This window comes from Kockiozyma suomiensis (assembly GCF_038497685.1).
Source record: "Kockiozyma suomiensis strain NRRL Y-17356 unplaced genomic scaffold V2V93scaffold_4, whole genome shotgun sequence".
NCBI lineage: Eukaryota > Fungi > Ascomycota > Lipomycetes > Lipomycetales > Lipomycetaceae > Kockiozyma > Kockiozyma suomiensis.
In genome coordinates, this window is record NW_027117667.1 from 563739 (window position 1) to 589485 (window position 25747).

The window sequence follows — 25747 nt, forward strand, 5'->3', positions numbered from 1 at the left end:
CCCTGGCTTCCACGGCTGAGGCCACGGCTACTTCCCACAAACCCCACGACGCTGACATTCAAGCACAGTCACCGTATTACGTACGTGCTCTGTCTTCTCTCTGCCGACTATCTCTCATCTTTATTTCCTATTCTTTATTCTGCCGCACATCCGAAGCAATGTCAAGCAAAGAACTCACAGAAGTGCCTCCAGTCTCGGAGCCGATGGAATTTTCTGATGCCTCAGACACTGCCGACGCTACAGCCGCCGAGCCAACCTCAAACTCAGCGCCTGAAGACACCGAGGTGCCTGCCTCTCTGGGGGCCACTGCCTCTCCGCGGATGCCGTCCATGACAGACGTCCTCAACTCTGCACCTTCGTCACCTGTCGCCAAGATTACGTCTGCAGAGGAGCAGAGCCAGCAGATACTAATAGAACAGGAGTTTGCCGAGGCAGGCAGCAAGCTGCAGAACAATGAAGAAGAGCATCCTCCTCCTCCTCCGCCGCGTCCTCTCTCACCCTTCTCGCAGGCACAGCATACTTTAGAGGAGGCCTTTCCATCTATTGACAAGGCGGTAATCAAGGCAGTGCTCATTGCCTCTGGAGGTCAGGTTGATCCGGCTTTCAATGCTTTGCTCTCAATGTCAGATCCTGGTTTCAAGCCTGATCTACCGCCGCGGCCAAATGGCAATACCATGCCTCTTCGACACGAACCATCAGCTCACAAACAACTACTGGAAGACGAGGCGTTGGCTCGCAAGCTTGCAAAGGAGATCAACTCTGTTCCACCGCGTTCCTCATCCCGGAAGACTCCGCCGTCGTCGTCGGCCTCCTACGAGCGCCGCACCCATCGTGGATCAGAGTACGACGGCACTGACGACTATCTCGGAGCTGAGCGCGAGTACTCCTTCTTCGATGATGACCTGCCTATTATCAAAGAGAACCTGTCTCGGGGATTCCAGGAGACCCGGTCAAGAGTTAACGAGTGGGTCGCCAACTTCAAAAAAAAGATTGACGGTGAGGATGACGATTCGACCGCTTACTATAGCAGCGGCGGTTCTTCAGGCGCTCCGAGAAAAAAAACCCGACCTCCGCGCCAGGCGCAGTATGACTACTCCATTGGCGGCCAGCAATCATACGATAAAGATCCGACTGAGCTTGACGGTAATTTTGCGCATCTCAACCTCAAGGAGTCCTCTGCGACGCCTCCACTCAAACCACCTCGTCCATCTACTAATTCGTCTGCTGCGACTGCTTCAGCGACAAAGCATGAGGATCGGCTGTATTCTCCTACCACAGGCTCGTCTTCACCGCGGCGGTCATCGGGAAAATGGGAGCCTCTTCGGGCAGTTGAGCCGACCCCAGACAAGGACCCTTTTTTTATCGGCGATAGTGATGACGAAGGTGTAGAGGAACTTGGAAAGAAGCAGGTTAGATTCGCATCAGGAGAAGATGATCTGAAATGAATGTAGTTTTTTTTGGTGACAAGAACAAGATTTTGGCTTGCAAAGTGATATAACATCGATTCTGATTTGGCTTTCTATTTACGGAATAGTAGAATTATGTACAAACAACCATCATGGGTCTTCCTTCTTGATTGCGTCCTGAATAGACACCCATCCCTCTTTCGGGCCTGGCACGGGCCCCTTCACCAGAATGACACCAATCTCAGGCATGACTTTGACAACCTTAACATTCTGCGTAGTCACATGCTCTCCACCCATACGTCCAGACATCTTTTTCCCCTTCAGCACCCGCCCAGGATCTTGACTCTGACCGGTCGAACCAGCGCTTCGATGTGACGCCGACACACCATGCGACGCAGGCAGACCCGAGAATCCAAACCGTTTCATGACACCCGAGTATCCCTTTCCTTTGCCGATTCCCCGAGCATCGACATACTGGCCCTCCTTGAAAAAATCAACAGTAATAGGAGTTCCTACTGGCAACAGTCCACTCTCATCGCGCACACGAAACTCTGCAATCTTGGCTTTGGGCGGGATCGCGTTTTTGGTCAAGTGGCCTATCACTGCCTTCGTCATATTTCGCGGATTTCGTGCACCAGCACCAACCTGAACGGCAAAGTATCCTTCTTTTGTAGATGTCTTAACATGTGTCACCTGCACTCGGTCAACCACAAGCACCGTCACTGGCACCCGCGTGCCATTTTCCTCGTAGTACGCCTGCATTCCCTTCTTTATGGCCAGTACTCCCGTACGGCCAGCAAGCTGCTTGCGTGATAGCGCAGCTTCTTGAGAGTTGAATAATACAGGCAGGGGTCGCTCAGCCCGTGAGAGAATACGAGCGTCGGGAGGAGGCTGCATCACCGTGATTGAACGAGAAATTGGCATTGCTTCTTCGCGAGCGGAAACCGTAGTGGAAAACAGACATCTTCTGGAGCTGAATACAATCGATGATAAAGCCGGCCGCCGTAATAGTGCTGAGATTGGCCGCATTCTGAGTCAATGTGTGAGGGGTCGGTCGAGTGCTTGGGCTTTCAATAGTATTTTTTTTTCGTTCGGAGCTCTCTTTTGGCGATGGATGTGTGGCGTACACAGCCACGTGTGGCTCAAATATTAATTAACTCTGGGACCTCTAGAATTTGAAAACTCGAGAATCGTTGAGCTGTGAACACAGCACAATATCATACGCATAAATGTCAGTTCTTTTCCGTCGAAACCAGGCACACATGCTACTTTTGCAGCGGCGAAATATCGTGAATATGAGAAGCATGCACGTCTCTCGAGTACTTCTCAATGTCTCTGCTTCGCCGCTATCGGGTCCTTCGCGAGCTCCTCAGCGTATGGATCGCTCCAAAGTGAAGGTTACAGTCGATACAGAATTGCCGGGTATGCTTCTTTAAATACGATTTTATTAAACGGATTTTGCTGTTCGAGATAAGAACGACAACTGATTTTTAATACTTTCCCAGAAATCCACTCACGAACCCCTCGCCTCGTACTTTATTACTCTATCTTCTTCTCTATTATCGCAGTAATCTCCCTCGGATTTTTCAACTATGAGCGCCAGCAATCTCCTCTGGTTGCTTCGACGATGTACTACGTTCGCAGGTCGGCCACAGCTCGAAAGTTACTTGGCTCTGGCATCAAGTTCCGTGATTCTATTCCCTGGATCGCAGGTTCGCTAGACTTTCTGCACGGAGATGTCGATCTCGCGTATAAAATCATTGGCTCAAAAGGTGTACCAGCTACGCTGCACTTCAAGAGCGTTAGAAGACATAGAGGTCAGCCATTCGAAATGGCTGCTTGGGAGTTGACTTTCGAAGATGGACGAGTTGTTGATCTCTTGGCTGAAGATGACGAGAAGCCTTTGATTGCAATTGACGACGATGTCAAGAATGCTGGCAAATGAATACATGCAAGATGACGTTTGTCTATGATACGCCAATCTTCCTCTTTTGTATATAGCTAATCGGGTATTTGAAAGAAAATTCGATATATTCTCAGCATGAAACATGCAATTTATACGTAGAGGATACAAGACACACTACATTATAGAACAATGTTTTCTTCTTCCCATAACACCTATATGACGTCGAACAGGAACAAATTCAACACAAACAGAAAAAAAAATGGTAACAGATATTAACATATATACATCACAACCCTCTGGCCTTTGCCTTGCGAATCTCTTTCCTAATAGCTTCGACATCAAATAATACCTCTCCTTCTTCTCCTTCTTTTGGCTGGTACTGATAATGATATTCACCTTCTCGAAATGTATTAGGATCCCATTGATTTTTCTTTGATATTCCTTCTTGATTCTGCGCCTGGCTTTCACTGGAATCTTCGTACATATCCCACCACTCTTTCTTCTTTGGCTTCATCCATTTGGAAAAAAGGCCTTTCTTTGGCTTCTTCCCAGCTGCTTCACGCTCCATCTGTCGTCGCGCTTCTTCAAATTCGACAATCAACTCTCTCTGTCGTTCACGTTGTAAATTCGGATCCTACATTTCGTTTTTTCCAGTTAGAGATTATTTCTTTAAACGTAAAACCAAGCAAGAAAAACTCACGGGATCCTCGATCTCTGAAAACTCCTCACTAACGACTTCCCATCCACACATCAAGAGCAATCGAGGCATAGCCTCACGATAAGCCATATGCCCCTCCACAATATCAGTGCAATCCATATTTTCAATTCCATAAATACCTTCGACAGGAGCTAGTCCAGCAATTTTCCCTAATCCTCCAGAAGTTGCACGAAATAAATAACCTAGGATCCAGTCCTTGCGAGAGTAGCCATTGACGAACCGACCAGACACCATTGATGAACACATGACCATCATGTCGCGTTTTGCTACAACAGGCGATCCAAAAATGTACACGTTCTGCACGATTCCCACAGCACTGCGCTTCGCGAGTTCGTTTAAACACGAAACAATTACACGCGCACCGAGAGAGAAGCCGACAAGAGTAATCGGCCGGACACCGAGATTGCGCTGGATTAAAGTATCGGCAAGAATCTATATTTGAGTCCAGTTAGTTTTCAATCGTCTTAATTTTGTCTTTCACTTTTTTTTTGGCAAAAAATACATACAAGACCAGCCGCCCACGCGCGGTCTAAAGAAACATTCCACGGGTTATCTAGTAAATACGACAATTTACTCAGCATCATCGGCAGCTGTATAGATGCCATGAGAGCAACGAGCATTGTACTTCCTAGAACTTGCTGAATACTCTGCGTCAAAACTTCAGTCGCAAGTAAATTAATAGTTTGACCCATCGACGTCAACATATCAGGTTCCCAATGCAGAGAGAAAATATCACCCATGATAGGGTCGACGGTGGAAAATGGCAATCGTACATCATCCTCTTTACCAGACAGCCAACCCGAAACTGTCACAATCAAGTTTACGCGCTCGTTGTTGTGCAGAGGTCGAAACTCAAACGTCCGTACGTGACCCATTCGTCGTGCCATACTGCTATTGCCAACCCGAGCTCCAATAGCCGCCCCTGTAGTCGTCACAATCGCAGCTCCACCAGCTCCAGCAAAAAAACTTGATGTGCCTGTAATACCGACAGTTGTCAAACCAGCTGCCAGACCCGCACCGATAACAGGAGCCAAAAGGCCTGCAGACAAACCAATCACGAGTCCACCACCGAGAGTAGCAAGCCCTATATACACGTACTTTTTCTTCATCGCGCGCTTACGTCGGCGCTCAAGAAGCTCGTCCTCCCGCCATGTTTGCTCTGTCGGATCCTCAATATCAAGGGCATCCGTCACGCGCTTTTCGAATTTGCAAATATCTATTGCAGTCACGTTGAGCTCCTTTGCCACGCGTTCAAGCAGAGTGCGGGAGCGAGCGTCGTAGACAGAATCAGCCACAAGAACAAGGAACAAGTCACAAAGTACTGTCCAGCGAATATCAATATCAAGAGTCTCTGCGTCTTGAATGGATGACGGGTCAAGCACTTGTTCCGGTTGCTGATCTTCGGTATACTCGGGCAATGGTGTCAGAGATCGTGAACGAGAGCGAAGATGATTTTCGTATTCGTCATCATCATCATAGTGGGACATTGGATTTTTCACGCGCGAATTTTGCATAAGAGATCCATTCAAATCTGATGCTTCAACGCCATGAGCGGATAACTGCTCAATCATAAGCTGCTCCTCTGACGAAATATCCATGTGAGCATAGAGCCTCATGCTCATCTTTTGCGACCACATTGCCATCGAGCCAAAAACTGTACTTAAACTCTTCGCAATTCGTTGCGAGCCCTTCTTGCTCGCAAGATCTGTAGCCATATCTACCATACACAATTTGCACAGGCCAACATAAGCTATGCGTTGGGTATCTGTAAGTAGTTCTTTCGTCGTCTGTAATTGATTTAATGGACTGCGAGCTTCAGCATCAGTCGGATCGCCGTCATTGAAAAGATATTTCGTAGTGTCATCCAATTCAGCTTCCTTTTCGGCATCTTCGATATCTAAAGTAACACGTGTGTATCCCTTTCCGGCTCCACCACGCTGCGCATCTTCCTCTTCCGTATCGGATGGAATCTCTTGATGTGCAATTATGTTACCGTCGTCGTCGTAAATATCGTGAGTTGCAAAAACGGGCATTTCTTGCCACCCATCTTCATCAGTATCAGGTTTGTTCTCGTCCTCGCCGTTCTCGTCGTTTCCAGCTGACTCCTCGTGCTTGCTCTTCTCAAGAATAGCCTCCATCTGCGGCAGATCAACCGACCCTGTACGCATATGCTGCTGCTTCAACTTTGGAGCGGCCATCTGCTGATAGGAATATTCTGAGATCTGACTCAAATTCGAGCTGTTGTTTGCAACCTCTGACGAACTCGAGACGTCAACCGGTATAGTCGGATCAGGGACAGGAAAAAAATGCCGCTCGAGCTCAGACGCTTCTGTTGATGATGTCTTGCGGTGTATACGGGAAATTCGCGGAGATCGCGGCGAGCTAGGCGACTGCAGAGGCTTTGGGCTTGTTGGACTAGATCCTGGCGGGGGTGACTGTGGCCGCGTCGTGGTGCCTGAGGATGAGAGCGCGTGGCTGGACGACGGTGATGAAACAGGCTCTTTTTCAGCAGTGGCAGACTGAAAATCTTCAGGTGGAAAATTAGGACTGCCAAACGATGTGTCCAAAGCAGGAAGTCGAGCAGAGGACTCTGCTTGTTGTTCAACAGAAGCTAGTCCCGCGTCGTCGTCATCGCCAGCATCGTTTTCAACAGCGATACCGCGGCCGTCATCTGCCCACACATTGCCGCCTATCGCGCTCTCAGAATCGACATCATCATCTGAAGACATAATAGAGTAATTGGTTTGAATTGGCTGATCCGCGAATGGCGATCTGGCCTCGTCGTCTGCCCAGGACGCAGACATCTTGCGCAGAGTATATCGTCAATGACTATCCTTGAGCAAGATGCAGATACACCAGCTACGGCACGAATCCTATCCGCTCTCAGGATTAGGTCGGCAAACTGAGTAACAAGACTCTTCGAGAGCGTCTGTCGCGAAGACTGAGCAGAATAAGTGTATATGAGCTTTATTCTCAGCGTCGAAGCAAACGTCAGGCGCTGCCTCCTTCCGCTCTCAGTTGCTCGCCGCATGGTTGCCGAGGTGATTATCTAATAGTTAATGTAATATAGTGCTTCATTTTTTAGATAGCAATATTGTTCACACTCTAGTCGAGTCAGTGAGATATGTCGCTACAAACACGCTGACGATTTGCATGTAATCATCTGCACTAATTCATAACTTAGATCAATCAATTTGAAAAAAGAAACTTGCTTCATTGTGAGCGGCCTAATTGAGTAAGAAAAAGCATTACTCGACTTTACTCATTGTCTTGTATTTACAAAAATTCTGCATCAAATATCAACGCCATCTAGTAGTTTCCTATTCGTGTGAGTACGGCAACACTTTCCACATGATGTGTTTGCGGGAAGAAGTCAAACCCACGCACACTGTCAACCACGTATTTGGCTCCCTTCTCACTCTTCAACATGTACTCAACATCACGAGCCTGTGTATGAACATTACATGATACATATACAACCCGTCTAGGTTGATATTCAAGAAGCTGATCTAAAAACCGTTTATCGCAGCCCTTGCGACTGGGGTCGAGAATCATGCTTGTCTGATTTCCTGGCGTGCGAATCTTGTCAAAAATCACCGCCGCGTCGCCATGAACAAATTCAGCATTTTTTACCTTATTATCTTCTGCGTTGCGAGAAGCACACTCAACGCTCATTTTGGATACTTCAACGCCAATCACCTCGTCTATATCTTTGCTGCAGGTAATCCCAAAAAGTCCTGATCCGCAGTACGCGTCAACGAGATATTTGAGGGGTGGAGCAGTAGCGCCATCCTCTGATGCTGGTACTGATCGCCGAAGTTGCTCTCCCACATAAGCTGTAACTTTCGGCAAAACCGAGCTATTGCACTGGAAAAAGTCCCCTGAAAATGTCTATTAGTTTCTTCAGGTATTGCCAGATAGAAATGAGAACTTGACACTTACGCGCAGTATACCTAAATCGAAAATCATTAACGAATTCCGTTACAGTAGCATTTGAGTCTTCAACGATCTCGATTTCTCGTTCTTTAGTCTCCTCATTTTCTTTCACGCTTTCTCTGTACATGAGGGTTACTCCACGCTTATACTGATGTTTGCTATCCTTGATAACCTTGCGAGCTTTTGAATACGCCTCATTAATTGCTGGAGTGGCGATGGGACAATCTTCAATATCCAAAACAAAAGACCTCCCTTTCTGCGTAAATCCAATGGGTAGCACCTCGGGCACATGCCCATTTCGTGGCACATCAAAGTGAGGCGTCAGCTTTGTACGGTAGCCATATTCCAGTGGGGAGCCAATCGTTGGACCCACAGTCGGTATAGAACCTGCAGGAGCGCCACTGCAAAAATGTTCATAAGCACGGGTAATTACAGTGCGTTTGTGCTCCAACTGCGAATCGTAAGGGAGCATTTGCAACTGGCAACCAGCACATTGTGAGAAATATTTGCATTTTATTAATGAATTGTTTCGCTCTGGTCCTGGACTCACAACTCGCACGAAATCGGCTTGGAGATGATACTGGTGAGTCTTAACAATTTTGGCACGCACGACATCACCTGGAATTGAGAATGGGACAACAACAATATTCTCAATTGATCCATCTTCATTCTTCAGTAGACCAATTCCGTCACCAGTCGATCCCAGCACGCTTATTTCGATTTCTTCTTCACGAAATTTTGGAAGTGCTAAAGGCATAGCGACTACAAACTCTGTGCCCACAATGTTCACCTCAGCAGGCATGCCATGTCTCTTTCGGAGGTCCAGCACATCTAGTATCAAATATCCGTCTGTGCTAGTCCGTTCCACCTTCAAAGGCTTAGGTCTGCGATTTTTAGTCCTCTTTGGCTTCTTCAATTTACGAGCTGGTACCTCATCCGACAGTTCATTTGAACGCTTTAGATTTGCTCCGTCGTGTTGCTCAGCTGGCGCTGTGATTGTACTGTCAATTTGCATCGCATTTGAGGTCTGTTGCGGCTCCGTGCTGGCCTTGACGCTCTCAACTGCGCTCATGATATTATTTCTAATGATTTTCTCTAGCGTAGGGTTCTCGCAACTAGCAGTGGGAGATGATACCTTCTCCGTCGTGCAAACCGCTGACGATCTGTATCGCACACGCTCTCTCAGTAAATGACGATTGAAATATGCAACAAGGCTCGGTACAGATTTCCAATACGCAGAATAACTTTTGACAAATAACTCCTGAGATGCCCTGAATGCCGTAATAACGCTAATAGCTCTTTGCATAGAAATCACAGGCAGATATCTATTGCAGAATAATGGTTTATTATGACATTTGGGAGATTCTCATTGGCATTCAAAAACTTTTTAAAGTTAGCCTCCTGAACCTTATTTACATGTACTAATTGTTTTATATATATGCACTAAAGCGAGAGTCGTTGGATGCGCAGTTCTGTAAGAAAAAAATCGGGACGAGTTGATGATTCTGTATAGAAATACCAGTATAGAAGCAAAAAATAGCAAATTGCTTCCAAACACAGCATGTTAAATCGGATATTGCGAATATCGTCACTGCCGACGAGTCAACTACGGCTCCTTATTCAAAAGCCTCAATTGTTCACAAGCAGGAGCTACTCGTCGTACACGGGAGAGACTTCTGATAAACTGAAAGCGCTCGAAAAGGCAGCTGAGAAGGGTGACCGTAATGCTGTGCGGCAATTGGCTGAAGAGGCTGGAATCGATCTTCATCATATATATGAACCAGCCCCGACTCTTGATGAAATAAAGATTCCGGTTGTGACCAACCGCAGCAGCCATATTCGGCGGCTTTCGGAATTTTATTCGCCAAAGATGCTCAAAGCGATTATTGCGAGTGAAAAAGCTATAACACCCGATTTGTGGAGTCAGCGCAAGCAGTCACAATCCTCTTTCCCTCTTTCATACGTTGACGATCTAAGCGCGCGCGACAAGTTCTGGGATACCGCCGTCGAACCGTGGACGGATTTGACTCATGACGCTAGGCAAATCGTTCCACCTTTCGGTCCCAATGCGGAAAAGAAAATTAAATTTGAAGAAGAAAGCAAGAGAATTGAGGAAAATGCATTAAAGATAGAGGTAACCAAGGGAAAAGAGGCGGCGAGAAATTACATTGAAAATGCTTTTGAAAATCTTGACTCTTTGGCTGAAGTGAATGTTTCTGATGAGACCGTCATTCACAGCAACCGCTTGTCTGACAACTATATCCACTCGCTGAAATCCAAATCTTTAGTCCACAAAACTGTGGCTAATGTAACTCGTCTTGGTAAGATTCGGAGTCATTACATGCTTGTAGCAGTTGGTGACGGCAACGGAATGGTGGGAATTGGCGAGGGCCGAGACCGTGACAGTTTGCCTCAGGCGACTGCGAAAGCTCGCGCTCAAGCAATTGCAAACATGGTCTATATCCCTCGGTTTGAGAATCGTACGATTTATGGACCAATCAATCAAAAATTTCATGGCGTCTCAATGGATCTCTGGCCGCGCCGTCGAGGTTTTGGAATTCGTACAAACCATTTGATTCACGAGATTGCGCTATTAGCTGGAATTAAAGATATTTCGGGTAAAGTTCGTGGCTCGAGAAATGCAATGAATACCGTTAAATGTGTCATTGAAGCTTTACAGAACCAGACATCTCCTGAGGAAATTGCCGTTATGCGTGGTAAGAAGATCAGCGAGGTTCGTGAGGTGTACTTTGGCGGCATCTAATTAATGTGGTAAAGGTTTTATCTTATGGTAAAACAGTTGGTTCCGTTGTACAAAATATTGCGGTGTTCGTCATATAGTTCGAACATGTGTCGTTGTATATATAAATGATATTTTTCTTATTTGTTTTGATTTCTAAAGAAGCAAAACATAAATATTAATTGAACCTCAAAAGAACCAGAGAGAACGCCGAAAACAATGAAAATAAACCCAAGATGACTGATATACATGTAGTCACATTCTAAGCCATTATTCCAATTCACTCTCAGTTGCTAGGACTGATCCATCCTCATCATGTAGCTGCTGCTGCAGGAAAATACTATAGACTGAAGCCTTAAGCAATGTAAATACGATTGCAGTTTTCCGCTCCAAGACACGTAAAGTGTCTAGAATCTCAGGCGTGGGCACAGTTGCCAGGTTCGCCAGTTCGGCCGACAGCTAAATGATTTATTAGCGTTATTTTTTCTAAACAAACAAAGATGTATGCTTACAGTGTTCAGATTTTGAAGCAGTTGTCGGTATTCCTTCAGTAGGTCTTGTTCAACCGGAGACAGTAAATGCGCCATCATTTCCGACGAAAGTGCCCCGCTAGCAGGCATCGAGTTAGCAACTGGGTCGTAAACTTCTGAGACGGACATATTATTATTCTTTCAATCTCAAAAGCAGCACGAAAACTCGAGGCAGACAAAGACAAGAAGGTGAGAAAATAATCAGGTGCGCGTCAAGGAGAGAGTGTGTTAGGTTTGGGTGGTCGCGTAAACAAATAATAAGGTTTTGGGCTGGTGCGACCAGACGCGTTCTACTCTCTTCACCAAACCAACTACCTCTATATTTGCACCCAGTATCTCGCTGAAATAACTTAACTATAATGGATGGACAAGCATCTACTCCTGGAAATACTTTATCATCTTCGGCTGCTGGTGCACAGGCGGTAACTGGCGAGAAGACTTATTTCGAAAAGCAGCGTGATGCTCTAGTTTCTGAAATCTCTGTCGTATGTTGAAAGCACGAATGAAGTGAAGTGTGAGGATAGAGTATATGAATACTAACTGACTAATGTTTAGAGTTTGGAGCATGTTTTGACAAATATCAACACGCTAAACAGAGCTCTCGAAGGCGTCATTGTGGTATGTGTTGTTAATATCCAATATGATTCATATGATCCTAAATGGAGATATAGGTCGGTAAAGAGTTTGAGAGTGTTTCAACTTTGTGGAGCACATTCTACGACGGCATGGCGCATGAAGGTCACGAGGAGAATGATGAGGAGGAAGAAGAGGAAGAGGAGGAAGAGCTGGAAGGTGGTGATCATCGGATGGCTGATTAACATTTGGACGGTTATTCTGAGTGGTTTGCGTTCTATTTTTAATGGCGTTATAATACTGTTTGTTTTGGGTACCCCTTATGATGATGGTAGAGGCTGACAGAAGACAAGAGAAAGATAGTACACATATTCATTCATCTCAAGTTAATGCTCGTGTTTTTCAGTCTTTATTTACCCTTGGTCATTGTTCGACAACAACAGGCATCAAAAGAAATGGCACTTTATTCCGAAAATTACTAAAGCGCTAACAAATTTGATAAAAACTCCTGACCCTAATTCATCATGTTATCAAACACAATAACGAAAATAATAAACAAAACAAGCCCCTGCGGATATAACAAGTGGTAGTTAAAAAGATAGATCAAAAGTCACGCATAAAAGAACTATTGCGAGAATCTAATATAGCGAGGTACAATATGCCAAAAGATTGATAAAACTTCAGATCTTACATAATAGCACAAGAGCATCCTCCACTGGTCTCCCGTTCAGGAGGAACAAGGATATTTACTATCCGATCAAAGATTTCATATAATCCTGTTCCTTCTTTGGCTGAACACTCCAAGAATGGAACTCGGCCGATCTGTTGCGATACTTGAACGCCCTGTGTACAATTAGAAATAAAGCATTAGCAGCATGCGACAGCATTAACATATACACACCTTGTCGTACGGCACTGGGCCCATGTATCCTTGTTGCTTCATTATGTCAATCACTTGAGGATCATTACGCACATCCTCTTTCATACCAACCAGCATCATCGGGGTGCCTTTTGCGCAGTGATGCTTGACTTCTGGCCACCACTGTAGAATCAAGCAGTCACACGGTCAGTCTCTACACATATCAAGATAATATATATGCAACGATGATGTCTCACCTTTTCTATAACGTTTTCAAGACTGGTGAAAGAGTCGATTGAGTACGCGATTATGATCATGTCAACGTTGGCATACGACAGAGGCCGCAGTCGGGCATAATCTTCCTGACCTGCTGTATCGACGAGCAGGAACTCTACTGTCTTACCATTCACCAGTTGCACCCGCTTGGTGTGATTCTCAAAAATTGTAGGCACGTATTCCTGTGTAAAAAAAAGATATGTCAGAACTCATAAGAAGAGAGTGCATGCGAGTGCTGAGTAGCACGATTTAGAGCACCGGCCATAGATACTTACGGTAGGGAAGATGCCCTTGACGTATGTCATGAGCATCGAAGTCTTTCCGCAAGCACCATCGCCTACGGTGACAACTTTGAAATTGTAATCCGCTTTTTCCACCATTTGAGGTGTATTTTGAGGACTGTTTACAATAAGAGTATATAAAGGTTTGCGGAGAGGCCTTAGCTGGCGGCTGAAGAAGGCACGCCTAAGTGTCGCGCGGCGCGCACCTCGGCATGTTACTGCTATCTTCGATAGATCCTTTGGCAAGCTGATAAGCCAGCAGGCCGGCTTCTGTTTACAATACGCATTATCAACCAGATATGTTTAAATTGTGTGTCGAGGTAGTAGTAGGATTGTTTCAGTGGGCTGCGGTAAATTCGGGCTACGGTAAGTTCACATACCTCTGGAAAGATGCACTTCCACTTGAAAACATAAGTAACAACCCTGCATTGTGCGTCGATGATCTAATTACAGACAGAAAACAAAAAAATAAAAAAATAAAAACGCCAAACTCCGTTTCCATACGCCAAAATGAGATCAAAATGCATGCAAGTTTCATTCTCAGATCTCTGCCAATTTTCAGGCTGGTATCTTTAGACATGCTGCATCGGGCCACGGGGAAATCTATGATGGTGATGTGGCTTTTGCTGCTGTCGCGTACTCTTAGGGTGCTTTAATTGGTGTTTCGTTTTCCATATATTCACACCCAGTCTCAGACTGGACCATACTTCGGGACTAAGCTGCTGCGGTAGCTTGCGTCCATAAAGACATTGATCTATGAGCCACGTACCCACTATGAACTCATCTGGATCTAGATAGTCCCTTTTCTCTCGACTCACCAAATTCCTTCATACGTTAGCGCCGCCGCGACAGAAAAATCTCGAATTGTAAGCTTACCATATCTTCTCTAAAATTTCTCGGTCCAGTCGCGAACGTTTCCATAATTGTTTTACAACAAGTCCATGGACGCAATTAGAGAGCTCAGCAGGCATCATCAAACCTCTATTGGCAGCCCATAATGCATCGTATCGTTTTCGCTCTTCCTCCGTCAATGTTCCAGTAACTACAGCATGCTTCCATGGCTTTTCAGAATTGAATATATGCTTTTGCTTCTCCGGCTTTCGCATCGTGGTCCGTAAGGTTGATTGTAATGGAGTGAGGTCAGTGCCAGTCGGATTATTGTATCTTCTAGACGAGGCTGGACCCATCGACGACGACCGTACACCTTCCGCGCTTTGTTTTGCAGCCGAAAACGGTCTAGATACCTCGGCCTTCCTCTTGTTGTTCACCGCAAGAGAGGTAGCGGATTCGGAAGTGTCTGCAAGTAATTCAAGTCCTCCACCGCGCGATCCGGAAGCATTAGATGCTACTCGATTTCGAGATATTGTACTTCTGTTATAAAATGAAAATGGCGTATTAATCCTATTATCCGCAAAAAATCTCTTTGAGAATGTGGCAGATACCGGACGAGATGAGGCGTGCGTAGATGCAGTCTTCTGCTGAACCGACTTAGTGGTTGTGACAGCATTGATATCTGGAATGCCAAACCTCGTCTGAGTCGACGGTTCTGCTACTGATATCATCGTTCCCTGAGATTCATCCTTTAACGCGTCAACTTTTGTGTTTGGAATATTGCGCGCATCGCTATTGGCTGTTGATAATGTCTTCGACGAAAGAAGCATTGCAGGTTTGATCGGTCTCCTAGGTCTAGGTGATAGTACCTCACTCGGCGTTGCGCGACGCTCTCTAATCTCTGCTATACGCGGTTGTAGCCTACTTGTCTCTTCCAGCTGTTTACTTTGAGAAGCTTTGCTCTCAGTACCGCCTAGTTGTTTTTCTGCGCTTTCTGCTGATCCTGATCGCACAGATTCTGATGATGAACGAACATTCCTAATATTAACTCCTCTATCAGCTCCTCTGCTACGACTGACAGGCGCGCGTGCGTCGGAATTCATAGAAGTACTTGATCCTAGAGAGGACGCGGGAGAGATTGCGCGTATTGGCGCGGAGGAATGCCCGAGAAGAGAATCGGCCGGCGATGACGATCGAGCGCTTAGTCTAGAGCTCGATAAATATTGACGACCTGGTGAAAAAGACCGTACTCTTGCTGGATGTATGGTATGCGATGAATTACCTGGGATTTTCGGTATCTTCTGTCTGTTGTCCTGGTCCGGAGTCGCAGTAGTAGTACGCGCGGATGCTCCCTCTGCGGTCGGTCGCGGCTTCAGCATACTAGCCGATGAACCGTTTGCAGCTTTTCTTGACTGAAAGGTAGACCTCTTTAGAGTGGGTTGTTCTGTCGAAGGCGCAGCTATTGCCGCAGCTACATGCTTAGCAGCCACTGCGGCAGATTCGATAGCGGTCGTTGTTAGTGTGCTGGTATCCTTTATTTGATATATTTTAGACTGCTTTCTCAATCCAAGAACCGGAGATGGAGCTACCGGATTACTTGATATTGCTGCTAACTTCGGTGGAACCTGGGGTGCACGGGATACGACCGATACTGTCCTTCTATGGGATATAGAGGGAAGAACACCAGAAGCGCCCGGCAGACTTTCTGCTTTCACATTTCCAGAGTCAGATAATGCCGACCCATAAGAGCCATTATTTGTCGGTGATTTGCGCGAAAATGCTAGTATGGCTGCCGATAAGCTACTACTGGATTGCAAATCGGCAGCCACGGGGGAGGCAGGCCTGGTTGTTGGCATTCGAAATTGCACCTTCTCTGAACTCTTCACTGATGCCTGCTGCTATCAAAAAATCTCTCGTATCCTCTTATGCACGCATTCCAGACGTCAAAAGTATGTAGTTAAGTTGATATAAATGCATCAATGTAATCAATGATTTGGGGATCGCTCTGAAACTTGCGACAAAGAAGTGGTTGCAAGGTGATATTTGAAGAAAACAGATATCGGTACCCAAAAACGGAATCAAAGTCCCTCTAAAAATATATCAGAATACTGATTGTTGCAGTCTGTTTGCAAAATTGCCAATTTCGTATTTTTAGAACCGCCGCATTCCCCGGGAATGATGCGTCTTTCGATGCCCCTTTTAATGACCGCTACTTAAATCACGTGAGTTCAGCTTCTCTGATGACATAATACGCGCTCCAAATATATCGACCAGGTCGGTGGAAACTGATACGGTTCGCATTCTGCAGTCACAGACATTCTCAATGTCAAACATTTCGATAGACGAGAAGGAATATTTAGTAGATGATGTATACGAGAATATATGGGCTGAGGACGAAGAGGTGGAAGCTCTAGAGAAGCCAGTGAACAATGGACCATCACCGCCTTTCCACACGTTAGTAGTCCAGATTTTTAGTTCTCTTACGGCACCTACGGTTCGAGAAATAGGACGATTTGCTAGCAAGAATATCAAAGATCGAAGGAATTTATTGCTGAGAAGATATATCGCTATGTGGAGAGAGAGAGTTGGCCCAGACATTTATCCGTGCTTTCGACTGCGTACGATCACTTGTATGATTTAGATTTCGTACATTCGACTTACTCTCTAATTTATAGTTTTGCCCTCTGTAAGGGACATGCAAAATTGCGCTTATAATATATTTGCTCACATCCGTTTAGATAGATAAGGAGCGCCTATACGGGATCAAAGAATCAGGTCTTGCTCGGTTACTTATCAAGGTAATATGGCTACGTATATACATCTACCATTAGTTTATGAATACTGACATTTTTCTAAAGATTCTTGAAATATCTCCAGAGTCGGATGATGCCAGGTCAATAGTAAAGTTCCGAGTGCCAGGGGCCCATTCACATAACGCTGGTGATTTTGCTGAGCGATGCTACCAGATTATAAAAAAACGAGAAGTTAAGTCAGAAGTTGGAAATCTGACTATTGACGAAGTGAACGATCTGTTAGAAACTCTGAGTAAGCATAGCAAGGCTGATGAGCAGCTGCCAATTTTCCGACAATTTTATGAAAATATGAACTCAGAAGAAATGAAGTGGCTTATCAGAATTATTCTCAGAGGTCTGTCATCCGTTATGATACGGATATTTTGCGGATTATTGACTGAAGTAATAGATTTACATGTTGGGGTTAGTGAAAGATCATTGTTTGCCATTTGGCATCCTGATGCTGTTCCACTTTACAGTATAAGCAACAGCTTGAAAAGAGTGTGCTGGGAGTTGAGCGATCCAAATCACAGATTGTCGAAAGATGTAAGGTTGCAGTGTCTATAAGGTTTGACATACTCAACTAAATGTACCATGATAGGAGAGCAATGTCGCTGTTATGTCCTGCTTCCAACCTCAGCTGGCAGCATTTCCAAAGTTTTCGTCAAACAGAATTGTCAAACTCATGCAGAACGAAAAAGCATTACCATTTTATATCGAGGAAAAACTTGACGGTGAACGAATTCAGTTACATATGACCGACAAAGGCAAGAACTTCAAGTTCTTCAGTCGTCATGCCAAAGACTATACCACCTTATACGGCTCCTCATTCGATGATCCAAAAGGCTCACTTACAAAATATCTGCGCGGAGCATTCAACGAAAAGGTGGAAAGTATAATTCTTGATGGAGAAATGGTTTCTTGGGATACCCTTTATGAAATTATTGAGCCGTTTGGAACTTTGAAAACCTCGGCTCTGGCTGATCAGATGGATCCAGCCCAAAAATCACATCCTCTATGTATGCAATCTATGGTCAAGTAATCAATTGGCATCCAGTGCTAACAATTATGCAGATCGGGTATTCGATGTATTATATGTAAATGGAAGGCCAATGGTCGACTTTGAACTTCAAGGACGCAAGCGAGCTCTAAGGCAGTGGCTCACGGAAGTCCCGACTCACTTTGAAATCCACCCATTTGAAGAAGCTACTACTCAGGAAGCAATAGATAGCCGTTTGCGGCAAGTTATTGAGCAATCGTATGTAATTACTCTACACATTTTGCAATGCAGTAAGTTTTAACCGACAAATAGATTTGAGGGTTTGGTAATCAAAAATCCAACATCTGTATATACGCCAAGTGGCCGTACTGATGCCTGGATTAAAGTCAAGCCCGAGTATATGAATGAATTTGGAGAAAACCTTGATGTTCTTGTCATCGGGGCATACTATGGGCGAGGAAAACGAAGTAATTTAATGGCTAGTTATCTCTGTGGTTTGCGACTTGATAGAAATGATTCAGATTCTACAGAACCCGTAAAGTAAGCACCCTTTTTTTTTCGGCGAACTGCATTTTCTGACCTTTTTTTCTAGATTTTGGTCATTTTGCAAAGTGGGAGGAGGATTCACTGCTGCCGAATACAAAAATATCGCCACTATTACCGAAGGAAAATGGCACGCATACGATCCCAAAAACCCGCCAGTTGCGTATATAGAGCTTGCCGGTGCTCAAAAAGAGATCCCTGATGTATGGATAAAACCGGTGGATTCCATAGTAATTGAAGTGAAAGCTTCAGCCGTTATTCCTGACTCTGACAGATTTCGCATGAATACCACCTTAAGATTTCCACGGTTTAGACGATTGAGAATGGATAAATCATACGAAACATCCTTGAGCATCAAGGAATTTTTGGCCTTGAGCACGCAAATAGAGTCTGAAAAACATGAAAGAGATCTTGAGCTCGAAAATCATAGGCGTACTCCGAAAAGAGAGAAACGGAAGTTTGAAGTTTTAGAGCCTACAAAGCCCACAGTTGTGTCCGAAAGTATGATAGTCTCAGATATATTTCAGGGACAATCATTTTACTTGATTCTTGAATCTCGAAAGCGAGCAAAATTAGAAAATGACATTGCTTCTAATCATGGAGAGCTTTTGACTGATCGTCCAACTGGATCTTTGCGTAATGCCCATGTCATTGCGGATTCCAACCTCACTCAGGCCGCTCCATTGAAGAAGGAAGGCAAAATGCCATTGGTGAAGTCAATTTGGATAAGCGACTGTTTATTTAACGCAAGGGTACTACCTTATGAAAGTCGGCACCTTTTTTTCGCCGCGCCGCCGAAATTGAGAGAGATTGCCGCGAATCAGGTCGACCCGTATGGCGATAGTTATGGAAGACAGATCGAGAATGTATCAGAGCTACAACAGGTATATGCAAAATTGAGATTCTAAATGCCCGAATGTGCCTACTGATCTTTGATTTCAGATATTAAATGGCATTTCAGAACAAGCTGACAGCCATAGCGACAGCAACTCTGCTAATCTCTACAATACTGTTATAGACTCTGACGCAGCTGCCATAAATAATCCATCTCTTTTGTTTTTTAGCACTAGAATATACTTCGACTTTCCGGAGTATGCTATCAAAAACAATGTTCCGTTATATACCCTAACATTCGCCAGCCGAATTCGTTTACAAATGGCTCTTAATTACGCTCGATTTGGCGGTGCTCAAATATGCGATAGATTGCAGGACATCAGCCACATTGTTTTATTATCTGGATCTGATTACTTTACATCAAGGGCAGCAAATTTTCGATCACTGATTTCAAGATTTGCAAGAATACCTCGAATTGTAACTGTGGATTGGGTTGAGAAATGTTGGGCTGCAACAACCAGACTAAGCGAGGAAGATTTCCAAATATCGCAGATTTAAGATCTTAAATCCTTATCTCCTTCAAACGCTTGCTTAAGACGAGAGATTCACAGAACTTCCGCTGGATATCACACAATCGCCCTGTACGTGGGCCGATTTTTCTTAATAAAGATAATTGAATTGTTCATTAAAATTAATAATAAAAGATAAAGCTCGAGATTTGCACGAAATCTGTTATTTACGAATCATCTGATGAATATTGAAATAGTTTAAAAATAATCGTCCTCGGTTGACTCGATCATCTGCATGCGATCTGGCAGCACTTTCATAACTAAAGGAGTCTCCAATGAAAATGGAATATCATAGCCCAATGGCTGCATATGTTCTGGACTTATGAAACTCATTTCCGCTTCCGCGTATCCGCTGCGGTCCATGACAAATCTGTTAAATTTCGGAGGACTTTGAGAAGATTCTGAAGGTTCTAAAGCAAGTCTGTCAATAGCTAGAAGCGCGTCATCGTCAGCATCATTAATCTCAGCACTTTTCTTTGTTGGTGTCAATGACATTGCAAGAATTTGCGCACTGCTCTCGTCAGGTATAGACTTGTCACTTTTTTCTTCGGCAGGAAAACTGGATGATAGCCGGCGACTAGCGGTTGGGAGTTCATATTCATCGTCGTAATCATCAATGAATTCTGACACATCTTCACTATGCCTCTTCGACGCTACCATAGTGTCAGGCTTAGAACCTATACTTTCGCTGCTGCCGCGATCTAGCATTGCGTTAGAAGAGGCAACAGCTGCCGCCGCTTTCCAGGAGAAGTTAAAATCACTACTTTCTCCTTTCCCACTATGCACTACCGGACTGCAGTCCGGCGCTATGTCGCCGATAGAAGATGTAGAGAAAGCATAATGTGATTCTGCCTCTTTCGGTGGCACTGCTACTCGATCTATACTAGCGGATAGTATGTTTCTCGGGTGGTTGACGACAGAGTACTGCCTATCAGAGTTTTTTGGCGTTGATGTCATGATAGGTCGCGGCATAAGATGATCAGCTGGGTGATTTCCCAAAGCAGTCTTTGCTCGTGCCACGGAAGAGGTCAGCTTAGATCTCTGTGCGCTGGTAGGAGTAGGCATAGGTCTGCTATTCAGTGACCTTGACAAATTTGTAGAGATAGACCCAGATTTTGGTTGACCCGGAGCTTTCATTTTCATTTTCATCTTCAATGGACTGTTTCCAGAACACATGCTGCTGTCTGTAGAAGAATTTCCAACGACTAAACGTTTTGCCCTACTCTCTGCCGCAGGTCGCACTGGTGATGTATTTTCGTTTAAATGGCGCGACTTCGATGATCTAAAAGGATCGATTACAGTGTTTCCTTTGCTTTTGCTGTCAGCTAGAAAATTGGGCTGGATTGGCGGCTGGCTATTAAGACTTTTGGACCCGCGACTTTGGAGAGGCGCTCGTTTGACTGATTGAGGTCCTGGAGTTTTCAATTCATCTTTTGCAGGCACATTAGAGGTTGCATAGGCAGTCCGTGAAGGGGTTTTGCGGGTGCGTACTGTTTTCGCTGCCATTTCCTCGTCTCGCAAAACATCAATGAATCGTTCGCCATTCACCATGAACGGGCGCCCATTTTCATTTTCCCATCGTGATAAAGACGTATTGAGATCAGTCATTAGTTTCGGTTTCCGCTTAGCTATCCGCTTTCGCATCTGCTCCTCTCGAAGAAGACGACTTGGATCTCGACGTCCAGCACCTCGTGCCATCAACCGGGAAGCGTCTTGTTGCGATTGCTCAAGCTCAATACTGTCTCTTTGCAGCTCTCGATAAGCATCAATTAGTGCAATGATTGGTTTGCGCTCTTGAAGAAGCTGTTCAAGTCTTGAAATTTCTGATTCATGCGCAGCAAGCGATGCATCGGTGTAGATATCAGTCCAAGCTGGGGTGAATTCCAGCATCTCGTCTTCTGAGAAATACAAGCTCTCCCAAAGATTCTGAAGCGTTTGCCTGGCATCCTCGACAAATATGTGCATGTAATCACGCTTTTTCTCATTCAGGCGCATTAACTCTTGCTCATACTATACGAATGTTAGCCGATGTATCAATATTAGACGAATGCTTTTACATACAGCCTCAATAACGGAAAGCGCAATTCCTCTGTTTGCACGGTCAAAAGCCTTGATAGTTGACTCGTCCTCAGACAGTTTGCTCCATAAATGCTGAACAGCAGTCTTTGTCTTTGCTAGGCGTTGAACCCGACTTTCCTTTTCGGTCTCTAATGCTTCTCTCTCATGTCTGAGGGATTCCATATCTTTGTCAGAGAGACCCAGCATTTCCGGCCTATCTTTGTATGAAGCAAGTATATTCCTGTCAATCTGATGCTGTGAAGTACCTAGTTGAGCCCATAGTGAAACGATTTCGGTTGCATCGGTTTGTACCACTCGTATACGTCTTTCGTATTCATCTGAGAGTCTAAGAACTTCCATCTCCAAGGCAGTTAAGTTGCTATTGGTGAGACTTAAGGTATCCGGCCGCAATCCAAGAAAATTCCCTCGCACTTCAATACCATCCATTACTTGCGTAAATGTTCTTAGATTATCGAAGAGTTCTAAAATCCAATATATCAGTCAATAAACCGATCCAGATATAATTTGACAGTTTAAACTTACCTCGGGCACGCTCATATCTCTCAGAATACAGACCTTGCAATTTCTCATTCTTTTTTTCGAGCTCTTCTTTAGTTATTATCAATGGCGCACATATTTCCTGTGCATCGGCCGACCTCCCGATGACTGCGGTTGCCTCAGGAACATCTTGTAAAGCAGCCATCATATTCGTGAGCTGCTCCTGAAGTTGTAGGCAGTGCTTATACAAATAGTCTTTTTCTGCTGTAACATCTACTACATGTTGCTCGAGAGTCTGGGAAACTGCCGCGTAAAGATTTCTTTCTCTGGTATTTCTTTCATCATCCGAGATCCCAATTTCATCATACAGAAGCTGCAGTTTGTCATTGATCACCGTCAATTGCGACGAAATATATGAACCACGTCTGTCGACATTTAATTTGTTCAATGACTTCAAGCAAGGTATGGCAGCCGATGGATTTTTGTCGATAGATTCTCGACTCTGGCGAAGCAATTCATTTTCGCTCGATTGTCGTGAATGATTGCCTCGCAGCTGATCAGGAGACGGCGACATCGTCTTTTTTCCAACTGCAAACACAGACAAAAGCTTTTGAGAATAGCTAATTAAAGTGTAATAAAATTTAAAAGGTGCGTAGAAATATAAATTCGTTGTGGGGTAGGTGTTGAAAGGTCGATAGCAATTGGGCCTTTGTTTACATTAAATGTAAATTGGGTTAAAAAGTAAACAAAGTAACAGCAGATATAATTATAGAGTTAAAGCATAATAGCCATATAATATGATATATATGCACATTCTCATGCGATTAGGGTATTTAAATCTTAATTGCAATGGGGCTCAAAACCATTCAAATTTTTTACTACTTTATCAGGATCATTTTCCTATAGAACTTGAAATTATCAATTCAGAAAAATATTTTCAAAAGTACGTATCTAGTACCATTTCTAATTTTGCCTTTACTGCACAGTTAAACACATTTGCTCCAGATTCAGTAAGGCCCTTCTTAATTGATTTATGCTACACCCAGCCAACTTTGCTCCGGCAGCATAAAGAATTTGCGTAAGTTCATGATAGTCTGTCGTAAAATCGGGTAAGTCTCTGTGAACACCATAGATTTTGTAGTCCTCGCCAGGTCGTTTTCTCGGCTCTGAGAAATTAGCATCTTCTATGTTCACTGGCATAGTACTTGCTTGTATATTGTATAAAAGTTTGTCACTATATGTCATAGATTGAGTAACTCTATCTGGGATTTTCATCTCAGCTGTCACTGATTCAAAGTGGTCGACGTTAATGCCACCAGAAATACCATCTGATAAATCTCCATGATCAAATACCGCACTACAATAGTCACGATCGGGTTGAGTCATTTGACTTGCATTTAACTCAAATTGATCTCTCGAATGGTCCAAGTGTTCGCGAAGTGGAAACATATTCAAGAAATGATGGGGTGCTGAGTTCAGTTAGAACCATACAGTCTCTATGACAAGTAAAATATCACACTTACGCAACAACTCTTTGGCTTCTTCCTCGTCGCCAATAATCCACGTTCTTTCATAGAAATCCAAAAATCTGTTAATATGCTCATAATCCCAAAGCGACGGGTCATTGTAGTCGTAGTCGTAAGATCCTGGTAACGATTGAGCTTTATAATGAGTGCTATTGTCTGTGTTCATTGATATAGGATTTGCCATTCTCTCTGATATGTTACCCATACGAGAATTTGAAACTGTCACGTCATCCAATTTTTCCCAGTCTGTAATAATCTGTGTTGATAGTATTGCAGACTTCCATAGATTCCAATCTATCTGCTGGGCCGCTTGTTCAGTTATACTGCTAGGCGCTCGAAGAGTTCCATCCATGCCAAAGCATAATTTCGTGGCAATTATTACTAATGCCATAAGCTTTATCTCCGGATGACTCTCCCCTCGAGCAGTTTTAATACTCCTCTGGAAATCAAATTTGAGATGTAAGATCTTTGAGAGATGTGTGACCGCTTGATATATCTCCAACGGCAACAGCAGATCATGCACGAAGCGCGTCAAGAGTATACCGTCTATTGGTATTGAAGGTACCTCAAGTTCATCTCTTAGATATAAAATTCCTGAAGAGTACCCACAGAATGTATGAAACACGCCTGGCAAAGGATATGAAGTAGGCTCAAAAATTCGTAGGTATCTACTCTCTAAATGTATTCGTATTGAGTATGGAATCCCGCCGGCCGCTCGCATATATGGAAATTCACAGTCCCGCGCAAGCTGATAAAAATCACAAAGAAATATGGGAACCTTCAGTATTCGACAAGCAATATAGCATAGAGCAACGCTTTCAGTCAATTTGAGACCGACAAATTCTGAACCAGTTTCAGTCTGGCGAGTGGCAGATAAAGCAAGGTTTGCAAGACGTCCACCTAAATCATTTTCTTCCTCATCGCTTGACAAGACATTTCCAAGCTCAGATCTGTCGCCGCTATCAGACTCGTACTCTGGATCGCAATCTGCCGTAAACTCAGCAGCTCTTTTAACATTGCTAGAAGGAAGCTGAGTGACTGGCCAGTCTGACGAACTAGAAGGAGATCGATTCAACTCCGTCATGGCATTTCTTGGTCGTTCCTGATCACTATAGTCGGTCTTGTGTCTAGTCTCTTCGTCGTCGTCTAGATCCAGTTTGATTGTATCAATACCCCGAGCTTCTAAGTATAAGATCCATAAGGCTTTCACAATGACCTTAAATAAAAAACATCAGTAGGCGAACTAGGTTAAGCTCGGAGGGTGCATACCTCGAGTTGAGCTGGGGCATGGTAATACTTTATTAGCCAAACAGCTTGTCGCTTCAAGTGAATTTGGTAGCATTTCAGGAAGAGAGTGTAGCCCTTTCGTCCATAGTAGACTGTATTATCAAGTAGGGTGAGTTATCGCCTTTAAGTCTCAAATCATTGGCACTCACTTCGATCCTCTCTGATTACTGGTTGACTGGTTGGAGCTGTGTGAATCGTCCGGCCCTGAGTGCCCGGTGCAAATTCATCCTCGCCGATCTCTACCTCGCCCTACGAAACGTTGAGCAATATTCTCTGTCAAATTAAATAAAATAATTTGTGCAGGTTACAACGAACCTCTTTTTGATGGCCATTTTGGCAGTACTGTAATCCTTCTACTGTATGCCAGAGTCTCGACCTGCAGTTGTCTATTCCACAGATATCACCATACCGCCATGCAATGGCACCGCTCATAATCTGCCTATATCGAGGTACCTTGAGCTATTCAGTTGACTCATTCAGATATTCAAGCGTGGTAGAAACTAGTGTATCGGCAGCGCTGAGTGTTCGCGTATATTTTTGTTGATTTCGCTGGTTATGACTGATGAGTGGGATTTTTGACTTTA

At 44.4% G+C, this 25747-nt stretch overlaps 13 protein-coding genes across 13 annotated transcripts; 5 read left to right on the top strand and 8 right to left on the bottom strand.

The window, feature by feature from the left end:
- The first annotated feature begins 109 nt into the window (after positions 1–109).
- Positions 110–1552, top strand: V2V93DRAFT_366646 (uncharacterized protein). The gene has a single exon (XM_066909362.1). The coding sequence runs from the start codon at positions 159–161 to the stop codon at positions 1443–1445; it is 1287 nt and encodes a 428-aa protein (XP_066767010.1). The 5' UTR covers positions 110–158; the 3' UTR covers positions 1446–1552.
- Positions 1486–2470, bottom strand: V2V93DRAFT_366648 (mitochondrial 54S ribosomal protein uL3m). The gene has a single exon (XM_066909363.1). The coding sequence runs from the start codon at positions 2433–2435 to the stop codon at positions 1557–1559; it is 879 nt and encodes a 292-aa protein (XP_066767011.1). The 5' UTR covers positions 2436–2470; the 3' UTR covers positions 1486–1556.
- On the top strand, positions 2453–3453 carry V2V93DRAFT_366650 (cytochrome oxidase complex assembly protein 1-domain-containing protein). The gene is made up of 2 exons (XM_066909364.1): positions 2453–2828; positions 2912–3453. The coding sequence occupies exons 1-2, from the start codon at positions 2636–2638 to the stop codon at positions 3349–3351; spliced, it is 633 nt and encodes a 210-aa protein (XP_066767012.1). The 5' UTR covers positions 2453–2635; the 3' UTR covers positions 3352–3453.
- V2V93DRAFT_366652 (uncharacterized protein) lies at positions 3419–7216 on the bottom strand. The gene is made up of 3 exons (XM_066909365.1): positions 4537–7216; positions 4013–4462; positions 3419–3946 (listed from the first exon to the last, which is right to left on the bottom strand). Exons 1-3 carry the CDS (start codon positions 6832–6834, stop codon positions 3599–3601), a joined length of 3096 nt encoding a protein of 1031 aa, XP_066767013.1. The 5' UTR covers positions 6835–7216; the 3' UTR covers positions 3419–3598.
- Positions 7217–9307, bottom strand: V2V93DRAFT_366653 (S-adenosyl-L-methionine-dependent methyltransferase). The gene is made up of 2 exons (XM_066909366.1): positions 7973–9307; positions 7217–7911 (listed from the first exon to the last, which is right to left on the bottom strand). The coding sequence occupies exons 1-2, from the start codon at positions 9270–9272 to the stop codon at positions 7340–7342; spliced, it is 1872 nt and encodes a 623-aa protein (XP_066767014.1). The 5' UTR covers positions 9273–9307; the 3' UTR covers positions 7217–7339.
- A 170-nt stretch (positions 9308–9477) lies between these two features.
- V2V93DRAFT_366655 (mitochondrial 37S ribosomal protein uS5m) lies at positions 9478–10937 on the top strand. The gene has a single exon (XM_066909367.1). It carries the CDS (start codon positions 9528–9530, stop codon positions 10728–10730), a length of 1203 nt encoding a protein of 400 aa, XP_066767015.1. The 5' UTR covers positions 9478–9527; the 3' UTR covers positions 10731–10937.
- Positions 10820–11442, bottom strand: V2V93DRAFT_366656 (DASH complex, subunit Dad3). The gene is made up of 2 exons (XM_066909368.1): positions 11219–11442; positions 10820–11165 (listed from the first exon to the last, which is right to left on the bottom strand). Exons 1-2 carry the CDS (start codon positions 11363–11365, stop codon positions 10977–10979), a joined length of 336 nt encoding a protein of 111 aa, XP_066767016.1. The 5' UTR covers positions 11366–11442; the 3' UTR covers positions 10820–10976.
- An 89-nt stretch (positions 11443–11531) lies between these two features.
- On the top strand, positions 11532–12333 carry V2V93DRAFT_366658 (DASH complex subunit Dad1-domain-containing protein). The gene is made up of 3 exons (XM_066909369.1): positions 11532–11721; positions 11792–11854; positions 11908–12333. The coding sequence occupies exons 1-3, from the start codon at positions 11596–11598 to the stop codon at positions 12052–12054; spliced, it is 336 nt and encodes a 111-aa protein (XP_066767017.1). The 5' UTR covers positions 11532–11595; the 3' UTR covers positions 12055–12333.
- Positions 12101–13414, bottom strand: V2V93DRAFT_366659 (P-loop containing nucleoside triphosphate hydrolase protein). Its single transcript, XM_066909370.1, has 4 exons — positions 13220–13414; positions 12926–13126; positions 12711–12851; positions 12101–12652 (listed from the first exon to the last, which is right to left on the bottom strand). The coding sequence occupies exons 1-4, from the start codon at positions 13322–13324 to the stop codon at positions 12497–12499; spliced, it is 603 nt and encodes a 200-aa protein (XP_066767018.1). The 5' UTR covers positions 13325–13414; the 3' UTR covers positions 12101–12496.
- Positions 13415–13989: 575 nt separating this feature from the next.
- On the bottom strand, positions 13990–16238 carry V2V93DRAFT_177709 (uncharacterized protein). Its single transcript, XM_066906936.1, has one exon. It carries the CDS (start codon positions 15910–15912, stop codon positions 14098–14100), a length of 1815 nt encoding a protein of 604 aa, XP_066767019.1. The 5' UTR covers positions 15913–16238; the 3' UTR covers positions 13990–14097.
- On the top strand, positions 16226–20180 carry V2V93DRAFT_366663 (ATP dependent DNA ligase domain-containing protein). Its single transcript, XM_066909371.1, has 10 exons — positions 16226–16674; positions 16732–16742; positions 16795–16854; positions 16915–17203; positions 17258–17394; positions 17450–17867; positions 17923–18106; positions 18161–18388; positions 18441–19275; positions 19334–20180. The coding sequence occupies exons 1-10, from the start codon at positions 16380–16382 to the stop codon at positions 19781–19783; spliced, it is 2907 nt and encodes a 968-aa protein (XP_066767020.1). The 5' UTR covers positions 16226–16379; the 3' UTR covers positions 19784–20180.
- Positions 20181–21092: 912 nt separating this feature from the next.
- V2V93DRAFT_177930 (microtubule associated protein-domain-containing protein) lies at positions 21093–23078 on the bottom strand. Its single transcript, XM_066906937.1, has 4 exons — positions 22396–23078; positions 21856–22334; positions 21286–21804; positions 21093–21224 (listed from the first exon to the last, which is right to left on the bottom strand). The coding sequence occupies exons 1-4, from the start codon at positions 22922–22924 to the stop codon at positions 21216–21218; spliced, it is 1536 nt and encodes a 511-aa protein (XP_066767021.1). The 5' UTR covers positions 22925–23078; the 3' UTR covers positions 21093–21215.
- Positions 23079–23177: 99 nt separating this feature from the next.
- Positions 23178–25719, bottom strand: V2V93DRAFT_366669 (uncharacterized protein). The gene is made up of 5 exons (XM_066909372.1): positions 25479–25719; positions 25313–25412; positions 25146–25255; positions 23874–25092; positions 23178–23819 (listed from the first exon to the last, which is right to left on the bottom strand). The coding sequence occupies exons 1-5, from the start codon at positions 25593–25595 to the stop codon at positions 23326–23328; spliced, it is 2040 nt and encodes a 679-aa protein (XP_066767022.1). The 5' UTR covers positions 25596–25719; the 3' UTR covers positions 23178–23325.
- Positions 25720–25747: the final 28 nt, after the last annotated feature.